Source organism: Suricata suricatta, chromosome 2 (genome assembly GCF_006229205.1).
Source record: "Suricata suricatta isolate VVHF042 chromosome 2, meerkat_22Aug2017_6uvM2_HiC, whole genome shotgun sequence".
Taxonomy (NCBI): Eukaryota; Metazoa; Chordata; class Mammalia; order Carnivora; family Herpestidae; genus Suricata; species Suricata suricatta.
This window is the reverse complement of record NC_043701.1, coordinates 151,971,434-151,984,944: the sequence shown is the minus strand read 5'-3', so window position 1 is coordinate 151,984,944 and position 13,511 is coordinate 151,971,434. Positions and strand designations below refer to the sequence as shown.

Genomic DNA, 13,511 nt, shown 5'->3' with positions numbered 1-13,511 from the left:
ATGTCTGATGTGAGCCTAACTAGAACTCCTAGGACAAGAAAATATGGATGAATTAATAAAAACAAAACTATTCTCTAACTGGCTGAAGAAAGCAGTCTTTCTGTTCACCTGGGCCTTCTCTGATACTCAGTTCCTTCCGAAGGGTTGTTGACATTTGCTTAAGCTAACAAAATGAGAGAGTGTTCTAAAATGTGTGCGCGCACCTCAAATACTAGAGGGGCGGCTACTGTCTTAGAACTAAACAGCTCAAGAATCTCTAGAGAATATTCATGACCTCAGATATTCAAAAATTTTAATAAAATTTGCTACAGTGATTAATGGAGGCTGCAATCTATAACCACTAATATTAAGGATGACAGACAACAATAAATTATGCAATTGAAATTTTAATAACAAAGATACTATTTTTAACATGGTCAAATATACTTGGCTAAGTCCAGATTTTAAAAAACAAAAGAATCTAGCCCAACAGTACAACCATACAGCTTTATACAGAACATTCCATAGATCAACAGAAAATACATTTGAGCACAAAAATAAAAAATATTTAAAGAGAATCTCTAAGCAGCATTTTATTTCTGCAAAACAGACATATATCTTGTACTGATTAAATATCTACAAGTGCTTTTCCTTTACAAAAATACATATATTCTTAATAGACGAAGTCATTAACAATGACCTGGTAATCTTTCACTTCAATTTGAATGATTTATAAGCTAAATCTTACAACCACAAAAAGGTTTTTATTTGTATTAAGATGTTACCACTTTTGACAAAAAGAGCTTAAAATATTTTATATTTCAAAGGAAAATTAGCAACGGAACTGTACAGTGTATCCTGTGCCGGTCCTGCCTGACGGGAGGGCAGGCGGGCAGCGGAAGGCCGGCGCTCTCCCACAAGCTCTGGTCGCGGGCCACAGCTTCGTAAGGACACTTAGGCCCCCATCCCCATCTAACACATACAGCAAAAGAAAACCAGCCCCGCAGCATGGGAGGCTGAGCTCATTACATTTCTAACGTGTAGAACTTCGGCTCCAGTGGACTGAGATACAGCCTAGGGATAGACGGTCTGTTTACTGTCTGCACGATGTGCCCAGAAATATTTAATCTTCGTCTGTACTAGATTAGTTTCTTAGTCCATGAAGCTCTGAAAGATGGAAGAAAACTAGACCCAGTATTTTAACAGATCTCTTTCACTTGATTCTATATTTAAAGACAGTTAAAATTAAAAGGCATTTCTGAACAATATCTCAGTACTGAATCCTAGGAAAAGGGAGCATAATGAGTATACATACTGGAATGAGCATTTAAAATAAATTATTTTAAAGTTACATTTCATAACTTTCTGAAAAGGAAGTGCTGAAGCATTTTAGTTCTATTTGCAAATCCAGTGTGAGGATGCAGAGTGAATATACTTTTTGTGAAGACTACGTGGCCCTAGGAAGAGAATCATTTTAAATTATTGGGGAAATGCCTCTGTTTTAGGAGAAAGAAAACCATGAAAACCTTGTAAATGTAGAAATACATCTTAATGGCCTTTCAATCTGATGTTTTCCCACCAAAAATACTACAGAACTAGGTAATAAGTAAATCCAAAATTGGATGCTGTCTTTGTGCTTTCAAAGGGTTTCTGAGTCTCTAGTATATATAATATTTCTTTTATTTTTCCATAGACCGGATCTGGCAGGCATGTTAAATTCCTTACTGTAAGGATCTATGTCTTACAACAGTATTAATAGCATTTTCATGTTTTTGTTTCTAATCCAAAAGATTAAAGTTATGGCAAACGGATTCATTTTTGCAATTCCTACAACCAACCTCTTACTGGTATCAAGCTTAGCCTGAGGGAAGGTTCCCTACGATAAACCAGAGTCTGTGGCTGAGGGCCTGCAAGGAGGGTGACCCAGTGGCCTACGAGGCTGCATCCCTTGAGTCTGACCTTCAAGGTGGCCACAGCCTAGTTCCCAGGGAGAACGGTGGACGGGCAGTGCTTCACTTAATGTCTACGCTCTTGATCTGGGACCCATTTTGCCAAATTTGTTTAATTAAATTCTAATCACAATAAAGTAATCATTGAGAAACAAGATAGAGTTAACCTTTTAAGAAAAAAAAAATCGGCCTTTATGAAAACTTCCCTTTTGAATACAAAAAAACCCCATTTACTTAGATAAGTCCAATAGAAGGTACTATTTTCTATATAAGTAAGCATGTCAGCACTTTGACCAAAGTCTGTCTGTAATGAAGTTTCTCCTATTACTAAGAACCTAGGAATAAATAAGCAGAAGTTTAGTTTGTATGGCCTCCATGAAATGAATTACAGAGCTTTTGAAATTAGAATTTAAAAGCCCGAATTTCAGTATTCTCTTCAAAGGATGCATTTCTCCCCCTTGCATCCAATGGGGAGCTAACTGTGGTGTTTATCTCTCTCTTACCTTTGAGGATTTCCTAAGACCTGTCAGATGGTGCTGGAAAAACATAGGACATTATTTGAGAGGAAGTGTGCTCTGATTTATTGCAAGAAAAACCTACATTTGACTGATCTCACCATAAAAATCAGTTTAAAGCCTTTCTTTGGTGATATTTTAGCAGTTACTTAAGGTTATTGCCTAACTATATAAAATTAAATTGCAACCTAAAAAATTCCAACCTCCGAATGTTAGAACTGTCTCTCTAGCATGATGGTTATAACAGTAGAATGTCTTTGGTGATCTCTACTTGTTATGAAAATCTTTCAAAAAGCGATTACTCTAACTTATGAGCGCCTATTTGGATAGAAAACCATTCATAAGAGACAGGTACAGATAACTCAAAACGTATGCAGCAAATCTAAAAGAAATACACTTCAGCAGTGAGGCACTTTCTCTTAAATATTTCACTAAAGCTAAAGAGCTGACAATATTATATAACACACTTTTCTCCCTTCAAAATCACTTAAATTTAGATTTCCTTTTAGTGTATAATATAGTTGAGCAAACGCATTACATTTATAAAATGTGGCCTATCAGTATGGGACAGATGTTCAATGAATAAAGAAATAATACACTTTCCTAAAAGTAGTTAAAAGACCTTACCCAAAGTACCTGCACCCCAGACTGAGTGACCTTATCTTACCTCATCAGTGAACCTTTTAGTTTATTTTTTATACCTCTTAAAAATACTCCATCTGGAGAAAAGGCCATATTCTGACTTTCTATTAACTGATGTGATTACTTCAGTGACAGTGATATCAGTGGCCACAGTCCTTTATATCGAAGCTTCCTTACCCTGTTACATCTCTTTATAACAAAGTCCTTTATGGAAGGCAAGGTTCTTTGTTTCTTGCTTAAGAAACAACAGGTTTAAACAAACTTAGTTTTATTCTCCAATTTTGCAGATTCAGAGGGTGGTTCCTGCAGATTACTTACAGAAAGAGCTTTATTAGCACCCTAAGTTTATAAAACTAACTGCAAAAGTCGCCTGTATATTTTTCCTGCATCTGGCTTCTTGCAGATTCCACAAGCTGACCTGGGGGGTAGTTAGTGTATTGCTTAGACACGGAAGTAGTCCCACACTTGGGGAATGATAGTTGGCTATACCACAGGAGGTCGGCTGAAGACGTCTACGGCTCTGAATACGAACACTGATCACTCAGGACCGTCCTAAACTGTACGCTTCCCCAAATGCTAACTGATCCCTTCTTCACGTATGGTTTCCTTTCACATGTTTTGGCACAAATTCCCCTGCATTTTCATACTAATTTTAACATGTGAACACTTAATAAAGGAATTTTACATAAAACTCTTCTCAATTCCATAATTGCTTCCTATATATTTCCTTGGAAAACAGTAAAATGACATGTGATGCGGCAGCAACAGACCCCATGTAGAGAGCTCATGTGTGTATACAGCTCACTGTGGGCTCTGCGCTTTGGCTGGGCCCCGCTCATGCAGGTCTCCTGTGTGTGTGGCTCTAAAGTGCACTCTCAATTCATTCTGCGTTCATTAACTTCCGTATGTAAAACACGATTTGAATCACCGACCTAGATGTGAGAAATTTATAATATTAAAATTTCTTAGGGATGTCAGGGAATTGGGTTTCACAGCACAGCAAAATATTTCTATAAGTACAGAGCAGATTCTGTTTCTGGTTGCATGTAATGGTCTGTTCTAACCATTTTTAAAGAGTTCACAAAAATTTGTCTTTTAAGTTCTGCTTTTGGGTCCTTCCAGGCACAAACACAGTCTACCAAAATGAAATTATGAAAGCATTGCCGTAACCCTTTTCACAAAAGTCTAAACAAAAACAACAGAAAACTTTAATAGAGACTTTCTGACTTGAAACAATGACATATGGAAAAGGTAATTAGGAAGTTTCAGCCTTTTATATTGTGAAAAGAATCAAGATTTAGCTGTATTTTGTGTTTTCTAGATTTGTACCATGTTTTATTCCTAAGAAGCATTTTGGGATTCAGAAGGCATTAATCCGTGATACATCTTACTGGAAAATGTAGCACGTCTACAACGTGTACAGTATAGAAACTGTGTGTAACACACAGATTGTGCTCGGGTCAGATTTCTAAAACAGTTTTTCTAACTTTCAAGACTCTTCCTAAGTTTCAGAGGTTAGCTTTTTTAATTTTGAGGCTATTAGTAAAACTTAATTTCCAAAGAAAATTTTTTGAAACAACTGTAATTTTTTAAAGGTTTAAAACAAAATTCTTCATACAACTTAAGGTAATGAGACTTTGACTTGCAAACTAATCTCAAAATGAATGGAAGACTTAACCAAACCGCAAAATCAAGGACATTATCCCTGCTCTGACCTTAATGAATTTATGTATAAAACAAGAATCCCATTTCCCCCTGCTCTAAAACGGAATCACCTCAGATCACTGATTTTGGTTAGTATGTTCACCTACTACACTGCAGTTACTCTATTAGATGCATGTGGTTTGGAGATGTGATGGGTAACAGTTTTAATTTAGAATTGCCGTGAGACTTCTAAAATCCATAAAATAGCTAATGTTATCTGCTCTAAAAATCCTAATATTTAAAATCATCATAACCTTCTGCATGCCACAGTGACACACACCAAAGGCCAACTTAAAAGGAGAGACATTACACTCATTAAATGGGAGCCACAACGGGATGACACGCACGTAGAATGGGCTACACAGCGGTGTTTCAGGAGGCAGCGCCTGCTCGTCATAAGGCATTACGAAAGACTGACCTTGCTGATTCAGTAATTTTGTCAGAAGTAAGTGTGACCAGCTGTCAACACTTCCAATGGTTCTGGACTGGACTTCGGTTGTCCACCAGGTCACACACACTTTCAGTGCAGAGGGCTGCCGTGCCTCCCTGTGCAGGGGTGGACCACACAGCTGGAGGACTTAAAATGTCCACAACTACAACGTGCTCGGATGATGAGAATAATTGGAATTCTTCCCCCAGAGTCTTGCACACTCCAGAGTGAACTATTTCACACAGAAAAAGCTTAGAACAGGACCGTGGCTCAAAAACCACTCTTCTAAATACTTTTCCATACAAAAGAACTTCAAGATATAATAATTATTTCTTGTACAGTACTCTATTTAAACAAAAATTAAAATATTAAGTATGTGAAGACTGCAACACCACACAGACTGAGTCCTATTACTAGTGTAGTCAAACGTGAGAACGGTCTTGGGACAGGCAAGCAAACTATGTGGGAGGCTGGCTCGCGGCCGCGCACCTCGAGGCTGCGGGGGGAGAGAGCACAAATGCCGGGCGCGGACGGTGCAGGCGCAGAATGGCACTTGGTTCGCTCCTAATAGAAACAACATAAATGCAGCTGACAGTTTAGAGACGGACAGTGGCCTTATTTGCATGCCGAACATCGGGTTGTGTCCCTCGTCCACACACCGCTCCCTGTGCGATCTGCTGATGAGTAAACAGTGCAGGAGTCCTCTCGTGGGGTCCAGGCCCCGTGGTCTAACCGAAATCAATTCTTGGTCGATACTGCAATACCATGGGGTAGGACTATAAAATAAAAACATGATGATGAGTAAGGCTGTGTTTGTATGAAAAACGATAATAGAGATTATATACAAAAGCCTTTATGAATGCAGTTATAATTTACAATATTTCCTGGTACAAGTGATTATGACAAGGACTAGTTATCATCAAAATGCTTATTTTCAAGTTGCCATTATTTTTCTAGAATCAGAATCAGAATATGTAACAAAGGTCAAGTTCAAAGGCTCACGAGGTCACACTGGCTAGGTATGCGAGTACCACGGACATAATACTCAGGGAGGACCAAGGGCTCTGTGCCCTGCTTAAAGGTATTAGTTCAATCATTTACCTCGTGGGGCTGGATTCCAGCCAAGCTGCTGTTGTGAGGGTCCACCGAGTCACAAATTAACCGAGATCTCTTACTATGAATCTATGAAACTGGGGTAGCTTTCACAAATCATAGTTGTTTTTAGTAAGTTCTTTTTTTTTTTTTTTTAAACATTGAAACTTTAATGGTCCTTTAAAACTGAAAAGCAGATAGCTACTTTGTTACATGGAATATTTAGGTTGCTACCTCCCTACAACAGTCGATACTATTATATATTCTGAATACACTCATATAGTTGAAAGGTATGGACTGTTCATCATTGCTGTGACTATAGAAAAGGTATCCCACATCCTAACCTAGTAGAGAGGAAGCTGCTTCATGTGCATAAAAGGCATATGATCTGCCACATGGCCACTCCAGTACCTGTTTTCACTTGCTACTTTACCTTATCACATAGGACCTAACGTCACAAAGTCTGGTCTGGAGAACCAAAGGCTGTCCTTTCCTGAAAGTTGCAGATTCCCCTTTTTAAATGAAATTTCATTGAGAAGCTCCTTTTATGAAATCAAGCAAAGTTCTGAGACCGTCATTGATGGTTCCCCTTCATCTCAGTGTAGGTGAACACAAAAATCCAGGCCAGGAAATTGTGTACTCCTTTCATACAAGCGAAAGGGATGGGCTAAGGTTCTACAATCCTAAAAATGACCGTTTCTGCATTTATCACAGCAAGGTTATATCCAGAGAAGACTCCTCATTGGTCTTTAACCATTCAGCTCAGGATGGGACTGAAGGATGGGAGTGGAAATTTCTAGGTCTTGCTCTTCCCAGCTGAGGATGTAGGGAGATGCCACCACCAATTCTGAGGGCTGGAGTAAAAGTCACAGTGTCTCAAGATTTCCATGGCCTAAATCTATTTGGGTTTAAATTTTGTTTTTATTTAAACTTTGTTCCTTCTGAATGAGAATATCTGGGAGTGTGGCACAGGAATCTGCATTTTACAAAACTCCCTGGATTTTGTGAAACTGAGCCAGCTGTGGAGACTGCTCCCCAGACCCCCACCCCTGGAGGAGGGTAGGATCTTCCCTTTCTCCTGGCCCAGCCTGCCTCGGCCTCCGCCACAACGTCCTTCCTAGCTTTGTTCTCCAACCTGGACTCTATTGCGGCTATACACGTTCTGCAAAAGATTAAGTCACTCGAATCCCTTCATAAAATCTAGAAGGATCCATCAGCAGTTCTACTGGGATAAAGGCAGAGAGGGAAGTAAAATGGCTTGTCAGTGGTTAGGATTTTCTGGTTTTGGTTGAAAATGGTTTGCTTTCTCCAAGTAACTGTGTCTGTTCTACGATGACAGCTGAAGTTAAATGTTCTTGAAATGTTCTACGATGCCGGGAAGCGCTAAGATCTACTTTAAGTTCTATTTGTATTTGTTTGCATTCTGAGGTAAATAGCGCCGTGCTCACTGTCAGGAAAAGTGGCGCATCGCCCCTCAGTGTTCAGTGACTGCCCGGAATGGACCTACTTGTTGGAGAGTGGGTAGTCTTCAGTCTCCTCATGCACTAAAATAAAAGATGGTTCCACAATCTATATTTCAGATGTGATAACTTTGGAGAATGACAAACCACACTGACCTTGATTGATCTGCTTTTCATAAAATATCTTTATCATAAGAGTAATGTGGTTTCATGGTAGATTTGGAAAATACAGAGAAGCACCAAGAAAAAAGGAAAATCATTTAAATACCACCATCCAAAGACAACGACCATAATTATTTTAGTGTGTATCTTTCTGGTCTATGTACATATTTTCTTTTAAGACTGTAATCATGCTACACATATTTAGTAAATAATTTTGTCCATGTAAAGCTCTAATTTCCACTTAAAAATTCTGTAACTTATTTTTATAGTACTCAATATCCTTGGTGATCATTTTTAAAGGAAGAATATAATAGCTTTGTAGAAAGGAACCATAAGTTATTGATAACTCTCCTTTTGCTGTATGTTTTAATTATTATTTTGGCGATTATAAATTACTCTTGCCCCTGGGGCACCTGGGTGGCTCAGTTGGTTAAGCGTCCGGCTTCAGCTCAGGTCATGATCTCACGGTTCGTGGGTTCAAGCCCCGCGTTGGGCTCTGTGCTGACAGCTAGCTCAGAGCCTGGAGCCTGCTTCAGATTCTATATCTTCCTCTCTCTCTGACCTTCCCCTGATCGCACTGTCTCTGTCTCTCAAAAATAAATGAAAAACATTAAAAAAAAAAAAAATTAAAAAAAAAAAAAAAAGATTACTCTTGCCCCAACGATCAGGGTCGGTTCCTAGAGTGGAATTGCTGGTTCCAACAGCATAAATACTGTCCCCCTAGAATTCAAGGAGTTACTCCATTTTTACATTTCCAATAGAAATATGAGTGCTCATTCTTCAATGGCCCCATCAACAATGAGTACTATCTTTCCTTCCTTCTTAACATGGCAATTTAATAAGTATAAAATAGTATCGTTTCTTTAAAAGAACCATTTTTGAATGATGAGCCAGTTTTGTTTCCTTCTTCAGTGACTTTCCTAAGCAGGTCTTTTGTTCATTTTTCTATGACAGGTTGAACTGTCTTACAGATTTGCATGAATTTTTCATGTATTAAGGCCATTAAATTTTTCTGTCATATCCTGCAAATATTTCCTTAGTTATGGTATTTCTGCCATGTACTTTTCACTTGATTTGTCCTCTTTTTCCTTTTACATGTACAGTGAAAAAGGCCATCCTCACTCTGAGATTATTCAATTATATTTCTTCTTGATTTTGATGGTATCTATTTTAATATTTACCACTTTAAACTATGAGAATCTCCTATAATGTGAGGTATGAACTGAATCTCCATCACCACCAGCGGAAGTCTCAATAAAATTTATTGCAAACTAACCCTACTAGATCACTCCCCTCTCCGCAAAATCTATACTCTGAGTTCACTGCTTTGCCCTGGCACCTGCCAAATACGGTCGCTGGTCCAGCCCTGCTGGCCTCCTTGCAACCCTCACACAACCAGACGTGACCACTCCTCTGGATCTTTCCACTGGGTTCTCTTGGCCTGAAGCACCCTATCCCTGATGCACACGTAGCTATTTCTCTCACCTGCTTTTGATCAAGAGTCTCTACCTCAAAGAAGTCTTCCTTTGGCTATTAAAATATTCTACTTATTTATTTTAGTTTTTCTTCTAACACTACAAATTTGACTCATTTATTTTTCATATGTTGTCACCATCATTAGAGTGTAAGCTATATGAGGAAGGTGTTCATTTCTACTTCTGTGTCCCCCGGGCCTGAAAGAGTACCCAGTGCATAGTTAAGTGTTCAACAGGTATTTGCTGAATAAATCTTTCTTCCTCCACTAACTTGAAATACTCTCTTTATAGATTCATACACACTAGAGTCTGTTCCTGAGCTATTCTTTTTATTCCTATGTCTGTGTTTAAGTCCATGCCCTATTTTTAATTACTTCAGCTTACAGATGCATTTTAGTATGTGGCAGTGCACATGCCTTGATTACCCACTGAAAATCGGGACTGACCAGAAGCGCTGGCCTGTACTTCCTGGTGAACTTTAGAATGGCTGATTCTGTTAAGTTAAACAAGAATCTGGTAAAAGTGTGTTTGGAAGTATATCAAACTTGATAATTTAATTATGGGGAGAAATGACATATCTGTAATATTTAATATACTATTTAAATTTCTTGTGTGTGAAGTGGTATTTTGGTTATTTATGAGGAAGTCTTTGATCTTAGGAAATACATGGTTAAATACTTACTGGTCAACTGTCATGATACTTGCAATTTACTTTCAAATAGTTCCACAAAGAAACGACAGAATTATAAACGGATTAATAAGATAAGGAGAAGGGAAGAGAAGGAAAGAGGGAGCATAAAATGTAGCAAAATGTTAACTGGTTAAATCGAAGCAAAAGTAAAAAAATACTCTTATTTCAACTTCTTTGTTTTTTGGAAAAAATTTTAAATAAGCTGGTAGGAAAAACTGGGACTTAATGAATTTTATCAAATGCCTTTTCAGTATCTATTGTTTTTGATTTGACTTTGTGTGTATATATAAAATGTTTCTATTATGTAATACATATCACTTCCCTTCCCCCAATATTAAGCCATTCTTACATTTCTGATAAAAATACTATGCAGTGCTGGTTTATAATTCTTTTAGTATATTATTTATCACCTTTGTATTTGTATTCAAAATGAAATTAATACTGGTCTTTTAGTTGGAGTTCTCAGTTTTTGGTATCATGATTATGTTACTTTTGTAAAATTAATTTGGAAAAATGACATCTTTTTCAGTAATTTAAAACAGTTTAGAATGGGAACGATCTGTTGCTTGAAAATTAGAGCATGACTCTAAAGCCATTTAGGTATCCTTTGAGGAAGGAATTCTTTAATAATTTTCTTTCATGACTTAGTGATTTAATTAAATTTTTCTTTCTCCATGGGAAAATTGTCCATTTCGTGGAATTAAAAAAAATTTTTAACTGAAAAATAGTATAGGGATGGCTGGGTGACTCAGTTGGTTAAATGGCTGACTTCGGCTCAGGTCATGATCTCATGGTTCATGGGTTCGAGCCCTGCATTGGGCTTTGTGCTGACAGGTCAGAGCCTGGAGTCTATTTCAGATTCTGTGTCTCCCTCTCTCTCTCTGCCCCTCCCCACCTCAAGCTCTGTCTCTCTCCATCTCAAAAATAAATAAACATATAAAAAAAAGAAAAATTATAAAGCTATATACATAATATTTTCTTGAAATAAAGTGATAACTTTTCTCTTGAAAACTTGTAGCTGAATTTTGCCTAAAGGTACATCCTGTTAATTACAAGTTCAACTCTGTGACAGGACCATATAATCCCTAATGAAGTGTTCAAGGAAGAAAAGGAAATTTGTGAGGATTTTTACACATTTGATTTTATTCTGGTTGTCCTCTGAGACTTGAGATCAGAGTTTAAGAACATCTTTATTTCTGAGGAGGCAGACATCAGTGCCAAGAGTGAAAGCAGAAGCATGCGTGTAAGAGTTAGGGTTAAAGGCAGAAGCGTCACTAGGGACAATGCATCAGCCCAACAGAAGGTGTACTTTTATTAGACAGCTGAACGTGGGTCTGAGGAGAGTCTTCGTCAGTGCGTTTCAAAATTGGTCCACTCTCCTTTCTGTGGTACGTAGCCCCAGCGCCTCACACTCGCGTGTGGCGGTTGCTGCTACTGAGCCTCACCTGACCTGGCATTTCATCTTTTACTTGTAGGGGACTGAGTAAAACACAAAACACAAACGAAGAGAACCTTATACAAAGAAGTGTTAATTAACTATGGAGCGGAGATCCAATATGGAGCAGGGATTTCTCAGGGGCTGAAACTAGTAATTATTAAAAATGTCTAACTCCTAAGTAATGTCTTTAACATTTATAATTTCATTTTTTAGTTCCATGAAATTAAATACATAATGCAAGATAACTAAAATAATGGGAAACTTTGGGGACATAAATTGAAAAATGACATTTTGTAGCTTGAATAAATATTAGTTTTGCAAAGTGACATGTCTTAGAAACTTGAGTTTGGGATAAGAGCGATCACCATCTTGGCGGCATCGTCAGGGGCATATGCACAGTCGTGAGTGCCTCTTACCTGATACAAAGGGCCATCCTGAGAGCAGACTTGCGAAGCTGAGCAGTTCAGACACCGAAACTGCGGAGGAGATGAACTCATCAGATAAGAGGCATCCACAACTGGATACATATTTAAAACTGATTATTTAAACTATTTTAACGTCAAACATGAGCCAACATGATTAGTTTAAGTAAACACTTTCCAAAATATGGTAGTTGTTTTTGGAAAAAAAAAAAAAGATTTTAAGAACTTAGTGATTGGTAAAATGTAGCTTGAAACAACTTTAGGATCTAAATACTGGTTTTGTTAATATTCTGCAAATATTTACTAAAATGGTGACTATCGTTTCCATCTTCTCTTCAAATAATGGCTTCTGGGAAAACCCTCACACCTTCCATCCAGGAGGGGATTCTCTTTGTCCCACCCCTTCCTGTGATTAATCTTGCTTAGCTCTCCTTCCCACTACCCAGGGAAGGGACACTGTTTAAGGACCTCAGGAACTCTGAAAGGGGCATGGGGCTTGCCCCAACCTGCGAGAGGCCTATTTTATGTATTAGGTTAGGTTCTTCATGTTGTTCAGGTTGGGTTTTTAGTCTCCATGTCTATTTTAATAGCATGAAGTTGCGAGCTCTTTGAGTGGCACACAGCAGCTTCTCACGGAAGGTTCGTGAGTAAATCAATGAATGAACACATCTTAAAACTACTGAGTAGATTCATTTGTAAACCTGCTAACTTCTAACAGTTTAACCATTCATATTTAAAGAAAGAAATCCTCAAATTTTGATATTTTTCAATATTGGGTTACTTATTAAACAAACATTATTTTAATTGTGATTATATACTTTAAAATTATGCACATATGAATTCAATATTATATGCCTCTTCAAAATGGGGAAAATGCATAAAAAATGTGAGGTATAAATTAACCAGGATAAATCCAACATCCCAAAGCAAGCTGCTTTTTAAAAGTTATACTTTGAAAGAATATTAAAGTAAGCAATTATTAAATCTATCGGTAGCCTTTTAAATACAATTTTAGAAATTTTCCATTTCCTCAAAAGAGTAGCAGTTTTTTCCAGAAGTGAGTCCTTGACTGTGTGTCCAGCGTTCACCAGCACGCTGCAGGACACGCCCTGGCAGCCTTCCCTTCTCTCTCTAGGGTCCCCGCTCTGACCTATCAGATCTTGCAAGTCCTCAATGTGCTGAGTCCCATGTAGCATTTAAGAGAAGAGTTCAAGTAAAAAGAGGCTATTTCACTAGCGTGATTGTTACTTTTTCCTAGTAATCTCTTTTGGTGCCAATCATGAAGGATGCTTGCTTTTCCTGTAAGTGCTTAATAATGCAAATAAAGCAAAGTAAGATAAATGTGGTACAGTAACTGTAGGTACGTCCTGGCAGGGGGGCTTTAGAAGACTAAAACCAACCAGGATCATCTGGGAAAGACGTGCTGTACTGAGACTTAGTACTCAACGTACCCAAGAAAAGATGTGCAGGAAGAACATGAATTCATGATGAAAGCTGAGGCCAAATGGAAAGACAGTCATAGTAAGCTCTCAGGGATGAGAGGAAGTATGAG

At 38.0% G+C, this 13,511-nt stretch overlaps 1 protein-coding gene across 3 annotated transcripts in view; it reads right to left on the bottom strand.

The window, feature by feature from the left end:
- Positions 1–368: 368 nt before the first annotated feature.
- The window catches only part of PCGF5 (polycomb group ring finger 5), an 88,441-nt gene continuing 75,298 nt past the window's right edge, over positions 369–13,511 (bottom strand). The window contains exons 10-11 of one of the 3 annotated variants that reach the window (XM_029932217.1): positions 11,954–12,013; positions 369–5,995 (exon numbers count right to left, since the gene is read on the bottom strand). In XM_029932217.1, coding sequence (XP_029788077.1) covers positions 5,948–5,995; positions 11,954–12,013 — 108 coding nt within the window. In that variant the 3' untranslated portion in view covers positions 369–5,947. Of the gene's footprint in view, positions 5,996–11,163; positions 11,579–11,953; positions 12,014–13,511 lie in introns of those variants that run through there. The other 2 variants (XM_029932218.1, XM_029932219.1) reach the window with 2 other exon arrangements.